General features: G+C 38.3%; 3 protein-coding genes across 4 annotated transcripts; 2 read left to right on the plus strand and 1 right to left on the minus strand.

The window, feature by feature from the left end:
- The first annotated feature begins 239 nt into the window (after positions 1 to 239).
- Positions 240 to 2,945, plus strand: LOC18993868 (putative lipase ROG1). 2 transcript variants are annotated; one of them, XM_006417438.2, is made up of 10 exons: positions 240 to 709; positions 811 to 878; positions 1,114 to 1,184; positions 1,307 to 1,537; positions 1,667 to 1,827; positions 1,946 to 2,001; positions 2,116 to 2,168; positions 2,249 to 2,378; positions 2,464 to 2,561; positions 2,689 to 2,945. In XM_006417438.2, the coding sequence occupies exons 1-10, from the start codon at positions 450 to 452 to the stop codon at positions 2,758 to 2,760; spliced, it is 1,200 nt and encodes a 399-aa protein (XP_006417501.1). In that variant the 5' UTR covers positions 240 to 449; the 3' UTR covers positions 2,761 to 2,945. The 2 variants fall into 2 exon arrangements, with proteins under 2 accessions (XP_006417501.1, XP_024009032.1); XM_024153264.1 differs by having other exon boundaries at positions 2,464 to 2,565; positions 2,689 to 2,744.
- On the minus strand, positions 2,798 to 5,305 carry LOC18993869 (ergosterol biosynthetic protein 28). The gene is made up of 3 exons (XM_006417439.2): positions 5,098 to 5,305; positions 3,172 to 3,378; positions 2,798 to 3,054 (listed from the first exon to the last, which is right to left on the minus strand). Exons 1-3 carry the CDS (start codon positions 5,210 to 5,212, stop codon positions 2,987 to 2,989), a joined length of 390 nt encoding a protein of 129 aa, XP_006417502.1. The 5' UTR covers positions 5,213 to 5,305; the 3' UTR covers positions 2,798 to 2,986.
- Positions 5,306 to 8,855: 3,550 nt separating this feature from the next.
- Positions 8,856 to 11,131, plus strand: LOC18993870. The gene is made up of 2 exons (XM_006417440.2): positions 8,856 to 9,738; positions 10,067 to 11,131. The coding sequence occupies exons 1-2, from the start codon at positions 9,116 to 9,118 to the stop codon at positions 10,827 to 10,829; spliced, it is 1,386 nt and encodes a 461-aa protein (XP_006417503.1). The 5' UTR covers positions 8,856 to 9,115; the 3' UTR covers positions 10,830 to 11,131.
- Positions 11,132 to 12,134: the final 1,003 nt, after the last annotated feature.

Here is a 12,134-nt window from a genome sequence, read left to right on the forward strand (position 1 = left end):
CCGACGGTTTGGGTTGCTGATGAAATAAACAAACAAAAAAAAGTCAAAATTGTGGGTTGACTCATCTAAACGAAACAACAGAGAATCTAATCAACTCATTAAACTTAGTTGGGCCGGGCTTGTCTTAAACTCAATAGTATCATTTTTCATCTCTATATTGTGTTTAAATATCTTGTCTTTTTTTTGTCTCATTTCCATTTAATTATTACATGTGTTCTGGAAAAAGTAACAGTGGCAAATCTCAGATGAGTTAATGTGCTAAGAAAGAAAATGTCAATGGCGTTTCAACGACGACAACAGTGCTGGGGGGACCGTCCCAACGACTGAAACCTTTCTCTCTCTCTCTCTGAGTCTTTGACCTCGAATTTTCCCAAAGTGGCGTCCTTGAATTAAGAGCCGCATAAAGTTTCCATTTTTTCTTGCAACTTTTCCCTCTTCGTTTCCTGATCATGGAGGTTGAAGATAGTAAGATTCCGAAGAAAATAAAAGAAGATGTGCATGGTGAAAGTGATCTCGAAGGAATCGATAGTACGAGGACTAGGAAGAGTGTTGATACAGAGACGAAGAAGAAGAAAAAGAAGAAGTATTGGATGGGTTGTCTGAGAGCTGAATCGGACGAGAGTGGAAACGTCGATTTGACTGTGAATTTCCCTGGCGAACGAGCCGAGCCAACTCACTTAGTCGTCATGGTCAACGGTCTCATCGGCAGGTGCTTAGGGTTCTATGCTTCGTTTGTGCTGTGCTTTGATTATGTTCGATTCCAAGCTGATTCTTAGAAACAATTGTGGGTTTTTGTTTTTGTGGTTACAGTGCTCAGAACTGGAGATTCGCTGCTAAGCAGATGCTGAAGAAGTATCCTCAGGATCTCGTCGTTCACTGTAAGTTATGATTTTTCAGATTTTCATGGAAGTCTCACGTGAAACAGATTGATATAATGATCTTGTACCGAAATAAACTTTAGATTTTGGAGTTTCAGTTCTTGTTTCTCTCAGATCGTTTGATCTCACTTTACTGATTTCGATCATGACGCTCCGATTCTAGATCTTGTTGCCACGATGGATCGTAGAATTTGCAGAGAATGGTCGAGTTTGTGATAATTTAAAACCATTGCAGGCAGTAAAAGCAACCATTCTACACAGACATTTGATGGTGTTGATGTTATGGGAGAAAGATTAGCAGAAGAGGTATGTGTTCCTGTCTCAAAGCTTGCTTATCTTCAATCCCATGTTTTCAAAGCTTGCGTCCTTTGTCTCTGCTTGAGTTTTTTTCAGCTGAAGTAAAATTCTTTTTTGTCACTTTGGTTTAGGTTAGGTCGGTGATCAAACGTCACCCAAGCCTCCAGAAGATTTCCTTTGTAGGACATTCTTTAGGTGGCTTGATTGCTAGGTATGCTGTTGCCCGTCTTTATGAACAAGAATGCCCTGAAGAGCTTTCACAAAACAGTGACGACATCGGGCAAGAGAGAATTGCTGGATTGGAGCCTGTGTATTTCATAACATTTGCAACGCCACACCTTGGTTCAAGAGGACATAAGCAGGTGATTAATTTGGGAACTGTTTAGTTTTTGGTTTCTTGCACTTGAACTTGCTATCAACATAAAGGCAAAGTGTATTTTGCAACATTTAACTTGCATTTGGTTGATGGTGTGGCGTTTTGACTGTAATAGGTCCCATTGTTTTCTGGATCTCACACTTTGGAGAGGTTAGCTACGCATATGTCGTGGTGTCTTGGTAAAACGGGGAAACATCTTTTTCTAGCTGATGGTGATGATGGAAAGCCTCCGTTACTCCTCCGAATGGTTAGTGATCGTAGAAACCTTAAATTCATGTGAGTTCCTTCACTAATTTAGTTCACTTCCTTATACATAGCTTTTTTTTGGGCTTTGCATGGTTCAAACGATTTCTAATAACAATATTATTACATCTCCTCTACCTTTTGTGAACAGTTCTGCTTTGCGATGCTTCAAGCGGCGTATTGCTTATGCAAATACAAGTTTTGACCGTATCCTTTCTTTCTCAGGCCTCTATAAACTATTTTCACTTCTTCTTCACTGGTCTATATAACTGTATATGGATATTGCAATATATTTGAGACCTTAACCGTCGTTGTTCATAGACCTTGTCGGGTGGAGCACATCGTCTATAAGACATCACAACGAGCTTCCTAAGGTATTAACCTTTCAGTGTTTAATATATCAGACTTAATCTTTTGTATTATGCTGAATCAGTCTAACATCTGACCACCTCAGCTTCAACGCGGTCCAATAAACGAGAAGTACCCGCATATTGTGAACGTTGAAGCACCAGATACATCTAGTAACCTTGAGGATGCTCGATCAGGGACCAATTCAAACGGGTTCAAGAACTTCGATATGGAAGGTTGGTTCGGTGGAAACTCAGACGTCTCGATCTTAAATTTCGTATCTTGATTTCTAATCAAACATAATACAACAATCTTTTGCAGAGGAGATGATAAGAGAACTAACAAAAATGAGCTGGGAACGAGTTGATGTTTGTTTCAGAGGAACCCTGCAAAGATTTCTCGCTCACAATACCATTCAGGCGAGTGTTCATTATCGTCATCACCATATCGTGATCATCATCATTTATTTTCTTCTGGCGATTTCATTATCTTCATCATTGCTCTCAATATGAAGTCGTTTAAACTCAAATTTGAAAAACATTACAGGTGAAAACAAAGATGATCAATTCAGCTGGAGCAGATGTTATACAACACATGATTGACAATTTTGAGCCATAGTTGTTGAAATAATTAACGGAGTGAGGACTAGAGATTGTCTTATTATAATCTACTAAATGTAGTCTTACATGAAACTCGGTCTCGTAAAGAATGTCAAATTTTATAGTTGAAACATGAATCAACGGCTTTAGGAATCGAGCAAAAAGTCGGACATGATTCCAACGTTTTAAAAATGTTTTAAAGAAGAAAGACTCAATTACATGTCATCAGAAAAAAAAAAAAAACATCAAGAAAGTTTGGAGTGCGGTTGTTCAAGGGAATTCCACTCCCAGAGCATCCACACAATCGATGTGCCTGTTAAAAGAAAGAACCGCAGTATTGGGATCATTCACACAATGAATGCAACATACATTAATTGATTGAATTCAAGAGTGAGTGATGTAATATATGGTGATTGCCACAAGCCCATACCTGCAAAGAAGGCCACGGTTGAGAGATTCGCGATGGTCATTGTATGGTAGAAGAGGTATTCGGTCAGAAAATGGCCTAAGGCGTAGATAAATGAGAGAAAGGTAGCCAAGTATAACGGTTTGTTTTCGGGGTTGAATGCACAAAGAAAGCAGAGAGTGCAGGTCAAGAGTGTCCATACTCCGAATGTACGTCCATGAACTTCACTCACTGCAAAACAGTTAGAACATACTGAGTCATGAGGACGGGACTCTTTATCAACCAAATGGAGCCATCACCTAAGGAAACCAAAGTTAGAGACTTCAACTATGTGTATTAGTCTTTTCTGGATAAACCCCTTTTGTTTCCTATTCTCCAGTTGCTCATATGATGCAAAATTATAACTACTTTTTGTCTACCTATCAACAAACTAAACACTTCGGGGACCTTACAATCACAGGGGGAAAACAAATAACAATGTTGCATTAACACTCCCTTTGTCGAAATAATGCACCACAAATTACTAAGCAAAAGAAAAACATCAAGTTGCTTCTGTTCTCATACATCTACAGCCTCTAATACACTTCACCTGGTCATTGATTTACCTCAACAGTAATTTAAGAAAAAATGCATATAGATCCCACAAAAAAGGGGGTTATGCATTGGACTCTGTAAACTGTAAGCAAAAGCAATGAATTCTAGATCCAAATATTTTCCCCTTTCATGATATTTAGGGCATGGTGGTCCACTTCTTACAAAAGTTCCTTCCCCGAGGAATTGTACAAGCATTCAAGATTGCATATCTTTCTTAGATATGTTGCTTCGGTTTGCTATTCTTATCGTACTAATCTCCTTTTCTATATATTCACAAAGCATGTGTCTTATGGAACCGAACCTTTTTTCGGATCTTTTACGGAAATCATGAACAAGAACCACTGAAAAATATGTCAGACCCTAAACAAAGATTGTTCTCTAAGAAGTTACTGCCTAGGTTGAACTTAGGGAAATCATGCACAATAGCTACAAGCTCTTTGATTTATTAACAATCCTGTACTATAGCGATCAAAACGATTTAAACGGCTATCATGCTCAACCATTCACAGCCATATAGCTTCCTGAAAGCTTGAACAAGCTCTCGGGACCAAACAAAGATAATCTGAAAATTTATAATCTCAACTTGCAAGGAAGACCAATCCTAGTTGGAGAGATAAACAAAGAAGCTATGATGATCAAGAAAAAGGAAAGAAATAATAAACACACATGACAAAGCCTTTTAGTCTAAAGAGTAACATGAACTCTTTGCTCGAGCCCCAACGCAACAGTGCATCAATTCTTGAGCATAAGTTGCTGTCAATTCCAGCTACCTCAACTTTGCAATCAAAGGAACATGAAGAATTCACAAAAAAAAAAAGCAGCTAGAAAGAGCATGAATATGTTCAACGAATCAAGAATCAGGCTTTCCTTCTTAAACTGTCAACTTGACTTGTAATATACAAATCATTGACCTTACAGATTCAAAGTACTAGCAAACATTCAAGATCAAATCCAGAAAAACCCATGTTCTCATTCCTTATTATCTTTTGAAATCTCAAAGGTTAGTGATCCCAAGTTCGATCCGTATTGGGAGACTCAATGCCCGTGCAAGTCACAGATTACGAAGAACCTAAATTTCCGCACAAATTCTATCGACGATTTGTTCAACCTGATATTATCATTTCTCTTCGAAACACTGACCAGTTATATCTCACTGATGCTATTCCTTATGACTAGAATCTCAGAGACTAAGCAAGTCAATAGATAGAAAAAATTGAAGTATCTATAGATTCTATGTGAACATTACCCATTAAGCCAAAAGATATGGACCCTTTAACGAAAATAACGAAATCCGAACACAAAATCGATTAAAAGCTATTCAAAATGGAGATTGAAGGGAAAAAAAAGGAACTGAACTGGTGGTCTGAGAGAAGACGGCGAGACGAAGAGCCCAAATGTTGAAGAAACCAAACCAAACAGAAGCTAATCTCAGTGAACCAACCACCATTAACCAATACCCTAACGCCTTCATCTTCCTCTTCTTCCTTCCTTTTTTTTTTTTTGGTCTACTGCTTCGTTAGCTTCTTCCGTGTATTGAAGCAGCAATTTGTGCTTGATCTTAGATGCGCTGCTTCGTATTTTTTTATTCATTTTAAAAATTTCGTAATCACTGAATTAATTTTAATTTTAAACAATATGAATTTCGTTGAGTTGTGTTTTTTTTTTTTTTTTTTTTTTTTTTTGAGAAAAGGCTTGGGTTGTGTTGGTTGTGTCATCAAGACTATCATAGAGTGGTGAGCATCTCTTAAAGTTCATCAAATATCTCAATTCTCACATACACAATTTCTTCTTATTAATCAACCTAGTATACCCAAGTTCTAGTTGTCAATAAATTTATAGTTTTCACGTCAAAAACACTTTCAAGGTTTTTTTATTGATTCTTCATCACACGATTGGTTGTCAGAAGCTTAAGCATGGATATCACCTAGCTAGTCTCCGAATGTAACAATGAGACCAACTTATCTCATCACGTTACTCCCATTAGTTAGCTGATGGCATTAAACCTCTCCGTTAGCTCGGTTTATCCCACTAAGCAATAAGATATAAACTTATATATATATCTCATTTCCAACAACACAATTCAAGAAATTGAAACTTCTGTATATCTCTGCTTCTGTATATCTCTGATCTCTATTGGCTATTGATATAGATTTCGATATCACGTAGACACGTAGTTTTTGTTCGAGTTTCCATATAATAATAGAACACTTTGCACACTCTTCTTTAGCAAAAGAGACAACAATAGTGATATACTATTGAAACCTTTCGATTTACAGTTGAGTTTTGAAAAAGTATACCAAAAACGAAACTAAAAGATGAAAACTCTTGTGCAGTCAGCGAACCATACATTTTCTTCATGTGTGGGTTTTGAAATGATAATCTTCTTCACTTTGCACCACGATGAAGTGTACATAGCTTTTGACGTCGGTTATTCTCGAATTGCATTGACGTCGGTTATTTATCGGTCTAACTTTTCCACAAATAAAATATGTATATAATTAAAGTTTGTTCAAAAAAAAAGGAAACAACGACTCAAGTTTTCTACATTTGTATATGAAATTTGAAAATTCTAACGTGTTTAAGAATCTCGAGGAAACCGTCATTCTAAATCTAAATATCACATCTATCTTTTCTTCTTCTACTGCAAGTCTGCAAAGGTAAACTTTTCATTCTAGTATAAAAAACGAAAATGGATCGAGCTTCTTCTGCTATTTTTTAATAGTTTTCCTTTCTTAATAATATAATCGCCATTAGTGTTCCAAAAAAAAAAAGCATTTCGTGGTAGAATGCAGTTTTTTTTGGGGTTGTAGAAAGCAATTTATCTACAATAATAATGTAGGTCAACAAATAAAAATAAAGTAGAGCTGTTTGGGGATTGGGCGAGAGATATGCGTGCACGTTTACGACAGATTAGATTGAATTAAAGTATATTAATTAGATTAGTTTTTTACTAGTAATACTTTTAAGTAGCTGAACGAGGATCGTGGATGATAGCTGGATTTTGCTCCTTTCTCTCTATTTTTATCTTTCTTTTCTAGACTCAGTCACTCATCAGAGCCTCAGAGGAGGAGGAAGGCCTTCCTCTTGCATCTTCATTCGCACGTGCAGATCAAACTTTTTGAGATATAATCTAGGATCAAACTTTTTGAGATATAATCTAGAGTTTCTGAAGTGTTTTTTTTTTGTTTGGTTCTTTTAAAAATCTAGGGTTAAATAATTTTTAGATTTTCTACGGAAATGTGTTTTGTAAGATAAAAACTAGTTTCTCTAATCAAAAGAACAAATATGTCCGTTCGTTTTGACGTACTTAGCGACAACCAACGAATAACGGTGTGATAAAATCAAGTTTATTTCATAGTCATTACTTTGGCGTACAAGTTTTGACAACAAAATTTATATCGGTAATTAGCAAAAAGATTATCAAAACGTTATAAATTTCATGTTTGAAGTTTTTTTTTGTGTTTGCTATTTATCGCCAAAGTATATTGATGAAACAACAACTATTAAACAAGTAGTATGAAATAGTCAGCCAAAATGTATTGTTCAACAAATGATACGAAACAAATATGATTTGATTTGACTACTCATCGTTATTGTTTGTTATTAATTAACAATTACAGAAGGATATCGAAATGTTCAAGAAATTGATTGGAATAAGTTTTATAGATTTTAGAAACTAGAAATCTAATATGACACTGCGCCAATGACTTAATAATCGAAACTATAAGAAATAAAAAATTGTCATAAGTTGGATTATTTCCGGGATAATTTCTTCTTTAAATTGTTTCTTTATGTTTTTTGGGCACCAAATTCTTGTTCTGAAAAATAAAACGAAAAAACCAGAAGAAAAACTATCACTGACACAAAAACGTGAGCTCCGCATAGAGGCGGAAAGATTCCCCCGATCAAGTCACAAAGAGCCGCGAACGTACACGTAAGCAAGTAAGGGTACTTTCGTAAATTTTGAAAAAGTGGAGCCCTGCGTTTCGTTTTGTGATGTGTGGTTGGTCACTGATCAGGTAGAGAGAGAAAGCCAAGAAGTCTTTCAAAGAGAGAGAAGAGGATAGCGTCAACCTCTCTCTAATCCGAGCTGGCATTTTCTCGCCAGCCTGTTCCAGCTGTGCTCCAACGTCTTTTCTCTCTACCCCTCAACTAACCCTAAATTTCGGTTTTACCCTTTCATCCGTACACATTTAAAACTCGAAAGAAATTGTTTTCAAACTTATAAAATAATCTTTTGCAAAACAAACGTTACGTTATAACAAGTTCACCCAATCTACACAATTGTTTTGGTTTCTAAATATTTAGCCCAAATTTTGTCAAACATTTTAGCAGTAATTTCTCTCATGTAAGATCCTATTTATAAAGGAGAAAAGGGGAAAGGAAAAAAGGAAATGAGAGAGGTCTAAAACCAAGCGGTTGTATCCCAGTGGTTTGGGAATTCCAGTGGTATGGATATGTGCCCTATTAGCCTGGGTTCGAATCCGCTTGGCCACCTTTTCACGATTAAATCAGCAAATTGCTGACATGTACCCGGTTGTTGGGCCGCTAGTGATTAGTCTTGAACCTAGAAAATCTTTGGATACACTAGTTTATAAAAAGAAAGGAGAGAGGTCTAATATCAAAATCTTCGCAAACATTTGATTTTTAAATTTTTAAATTTATAATCATAAATGGTTAATGTTAACAATTTCATATTTTGTGAAGTGGTTCATATTTTGTGAAGTGGTTGGAAAATAACTGGCTGAATCAACTCTATGTATATGAATATGAATGTGTGTGAATATCCAATTTAAATATTTAAAGATAATTTATTAAAAATTTGTGATTATAATCTCTTATATTGTTAATGATTTGTCATATTATTATATACGTGAACTAGTTTTTATTTGTTGCATCATGCTGTTCAAAATTATTACATCAGTGTAGTGGGGGAGGAGAGGGGGGTTAGATAAGCTAATTTAATAGTCTGGTGCTAATCTTCATGTTTTGAAAGAATAAGGCTTTAGTGGACAATTCCGGAAAATATGGGGAAACAAGGGAGGGAATGCAAAAATGGAAAAATGTATTTTGTGCTTCCTTCTTGTCCCACTTAAAAACCAGAGGCAATACACACAGAGGGAAGAAGACGACAGCTTTCGCTGGTGGTTAGGTCGAGATATATCCAGCGGCGCCATTAAAACGCTGCGTTTCACCGTCACCTTCGTTTTCCTCGGCCTAATTCTCAAAGTCATCGTTTCTACTTTCCATGTTGTCGACTCCAGAACGGTTCCTGCAATTAATGTCGCTCTCCCTAAACCCCTAGTCACATTTTCTTCTCTCCCTCTCTCTCTCTTTCTCCGTCCACTGAAAACCCTAAATTGAATCGAGAGAAATGGATCCTTGTCCTTTCATCCGTCTTACGATCGGAAACCTAGCTCTGAAAGTTCCTTTAGCAGCGAAGACGACGAGCTCCGTCGTGCATCCATCGTCTTCCCCTTGTTTTTGTAAGATCAAACTGAAAAACTTCCCACCGCAGACCGCCGCCATCCCGTACATTCCCTTGGAGACCACACAGTTCCCGGAGATCCAAACCCTAGCCGCCACGTTCCATCTCAGCAGCTCCGATATTGGACGCCTAGCTTCCAGATCCATCTTCGCTTCGAAGCCATGTCTTAAGATCTTCATCTACACGGGAAGAGCCGGCGCTGCGTGCGGTGTGCACTCCGGCCGTCTCTTGGCCAAAGTCTCCGTGCCATTGGATCTAGCTGGTACGCAATCGAAGCCGTGCGTCTTCCACAACGGCTGGATAGCTGTAGGAAAAGGAGCCGGGAAAGCTTCGTCGGCTCAGTTTCACCTGAATGTGAAGGCGGAGCCTGATCCTAGGTTCGTTTTCCAGTTCGACGGCGAGCCGGAATGTAGTCCTCAAGTGGTCCAGATTCAAGGTAATATCCGGCAACCGGTCTTCACATGCAAATTCAGTTGCCGGCACACCGGCGATCGCACCATGAGAACAAGGTCAGTTTCCCGGCCAAAATCAAATCAATCTCACCACATTTCTCGGAAATTGGGTTTATTATCACTTTTTAAAATTTCTAATTATTGTCTTTTCCCGAGGAATCAAATCCAAATGCGCTTTAATTAGAGCGATCGAACAACATAGATTACTGTGAAATACTGAAATCACATTCCTCAGATTGATTTTTGCTCTAGAAACCAAGAAACTTTACTCTTGTGATATTTAACCACTTTTATTCTTAGTATAAAACTTTACTCTTTGTGATATTCAACCATTTTTATTCGTAAGTATATAACCTTTATATGTTTGTTTATTTGAATATTATAGATCGTTGCCGCCTGAAACAAGCGTTCCAAGGAGCTGGCTAAACTCGTTCGGGAGCGAGAGAGAACGTCCCGGTAAAGAGCGAAAAGGATGGTCAATAACGGTCCACGATCTGTCTGGTTCTCCGGTGGCTATGGCGTCAATCGTCACTCCATTCGTTGCATCTCCGGGAACCGATCGTGTGAGCCGCTCAAACCCCGGTTCTTGGCTCATCCTCCGTCCCGGAGATTGCACCTGGAAACCGTGGGGCCGGCTCGAGGCTTGGCGGGAACGCGGCGGAGTCACCGACGGGCTCGGCTACAGATTCGAACTCATCCCAGACGGATCAAGCGGCGCGGGAATCGTGCTTGCAGAGTCAACCATAAGTTCTCACAGAGGAGGGAAGTTCTCAATCGAATTGCGATCGTCTTCATCGTCGCCACCAGGTGGCGTGAACAGATCGAGAAGCCGAAGCGGTGGAAGCGGCGGCGGAAGTAGTGGAGGAGGAGCGTCTCCGTCGAATAGTCCGAGAGGGAGCGGCGATTATGGAAACGGAGTGTGGCCGTGGAGCGTGTACAAAGGGTTTGTGATGTCAGCGAGTGTGGAAGCTGAAGGGAAATGTAGTAAGCCGTGTGTAGAGGTTAGTGTGCAGCACGTTAGCTGTATGGAGGATGCTGCTGCTTACGTGGCGCTTTCTGCAGCCATTGATCTTAGTATGGATGCTTGCAGGCTGTTTAATCAACGGATGAGGAAAGAGCTTTGCCACCATAGTGAGTCACTCGGCTGAGCAACGATTTTTCAGTTTTTGTTTTCTGAAAATTTAGTGTCACATATGGCCTTGGGAGTAATATTTTTTTTTTTTTGAAGAAAAAAGTCTCTTCCGGTAAGGCACTAACATAATAGGATGTACATAGTGAGTTTCTAATTTGGGAACTTGGTGTGGCTTCGTATTGGTTTTTTTTTTTTTGGTTTGGGTTCTACTACTACGAGTGAGGTGAAGAGTGGGTTTCTTTGTCACGCTTCTTCTGCCTTTTGATTTGATGATTATGTAAGTGTATAAATTAGAAGAAGAAAAAAAAATCAAGTTTAGAATCTCTGGAAAAAATACTGATAAGATTGTTGCTTGGCAGGCTTTTATGTTTTTTCCTTTTGTCTGCTGGATATTCGATGTCCATGGTAGACTCTGACAATCCAACTTTAGTTGGTTAGAAATGAAGTTAGTTACAAACTATGTTAGGTCTTGGAAAATGGAAACCATTACACAAACAAAAATTCTAAAAGGTGGTTGAGAAAATGAAGATAGACTATTGCAAAGGTGTGCTACAACAGCATTTAAACTTGTTTGACTGGCCAAACACTAAGATTTCCTTACTTATATCCAATTTTGTAGTCACGAAATATGAGTGCTTGCCTGCTTGGGTTGGAACTTATAAATTGGCATTTAAGCTCATCTATATAAACGAAGACAATACGGTTTTACGGACATTTTAAATTCGTCCGTTTGTGAATAGCGTTGTGATTATGTAGCACATAAATGACGGTAAATCATGCATATTGAACAATCGACTAGGACTTTGAAGACAAATGAATGACTAGGATTAGCAAATGCGTCTCTTGGCCAGAAAATATGGGCATTCGCATCATATGGCTAGGAACTATCAACTAGGTAACCGCAAGGCAGGCTTTGGTTAAACGGATGCTAGTGAGTTTGGTTACTTGGCGGTTATGATGGCAGTCATCGGGTGACCACAGAACCTTGAGAAAATGACTTATTAAAAACATATGGTCCAAAATCACCAAAGAAAGATTAGAGAGAGAGAGAGAGAGAACACATAAATGCAATTGAATGAATAGAAGAAGGCTAGTAAACAACAAGAAACGTTAGGAAGGACCAAACTTGCCTTGATCCTCTCTATTGGGCTCAATACATGGAAGTGATAACAACTTATGTGGGACCCATTAAACCAAACGGATGACACTATTTGTGTGTGTTCTGATATAATTCCCCAATTTTTTTAAAAAAAAATAAAAATTAAATTCGAAACTGATCCCATCCATACGAATCTGGAGATCTGGAAGCCATCTTCTTCAT

Source organism: Eutrema salsugineum, unplaced genomic scaffold, assembly GCF_000478725.1.
Source record: "Eutrema salsugineum unplaced genomic scaffold, Eutsalg1_0 scaffold_5, whole genome shotgun sequence".
Taxonomy (NCBI): Eukaryota; Viridiplantae; Streptophyta; class Magnoliopsida; order Brassicales; family Brassicaceae; genus Eutrema; species Eutrema salsugineum.

Bases quoted from the DNA above. Each gene is read 5' to 3' on its own strand.
- LOC18993868 (XM_006417438.2), top strand. From the start codon at position 450: ATGGAGGTTGAAGATAGTAAGATTCCGAAGAAAATAAAAGAAGATGTG. The intron at 879-1,113 runs GTAAGTTATGAT...AAACCATTGCAG, and splicing joins TCAGGATCTCGTCGTTCACT to GCAGTAAAAGCAACCATTCT. The intron at 2,562-2,688 runs GCGAGTGTTCAT...AAAACATTACAG, and splicing joins TCGCTCACAATACCATTCAG to GTGAAAACAAAGATGATCAA.
- LOC18993869 (XM_006417439.2), bottom strand. From the start codon at position 5,212: ATGAAGGCGTTAGGGTATTGGTTAATGGTGGTTGGTTCACTGAGATTA. The intron at 3,379-5,097 runs GTTCAGTTCCTT...ACTGTTTTGCAG, and splicing joins CGTCTTCTCTCAGACCACCA to TGAGTGAAGTTCATGGACGT. The intron at 3,055-3,171 runs GTATGGGCTTGT...TTCTTTTAACAG, and splicing joins AACCGTGGCCTTCTTTGCAG to GCACATCGATTGTGTGGATG.
- LOC18993870 (XM_006417440.2), top strand. From the start codon at position 9,116: ATGGATCCTTGTCCTTTCATCCGTCTTACGATCGGAAACCTAGCTCTG. The intron at 9,739-10,066 runs GTCAGTTTCCCG...TGAATATTATAG, and splicing joins GATCGCACCATGAGAACAAG to ATCGTTGCCGCCTGAAACAA.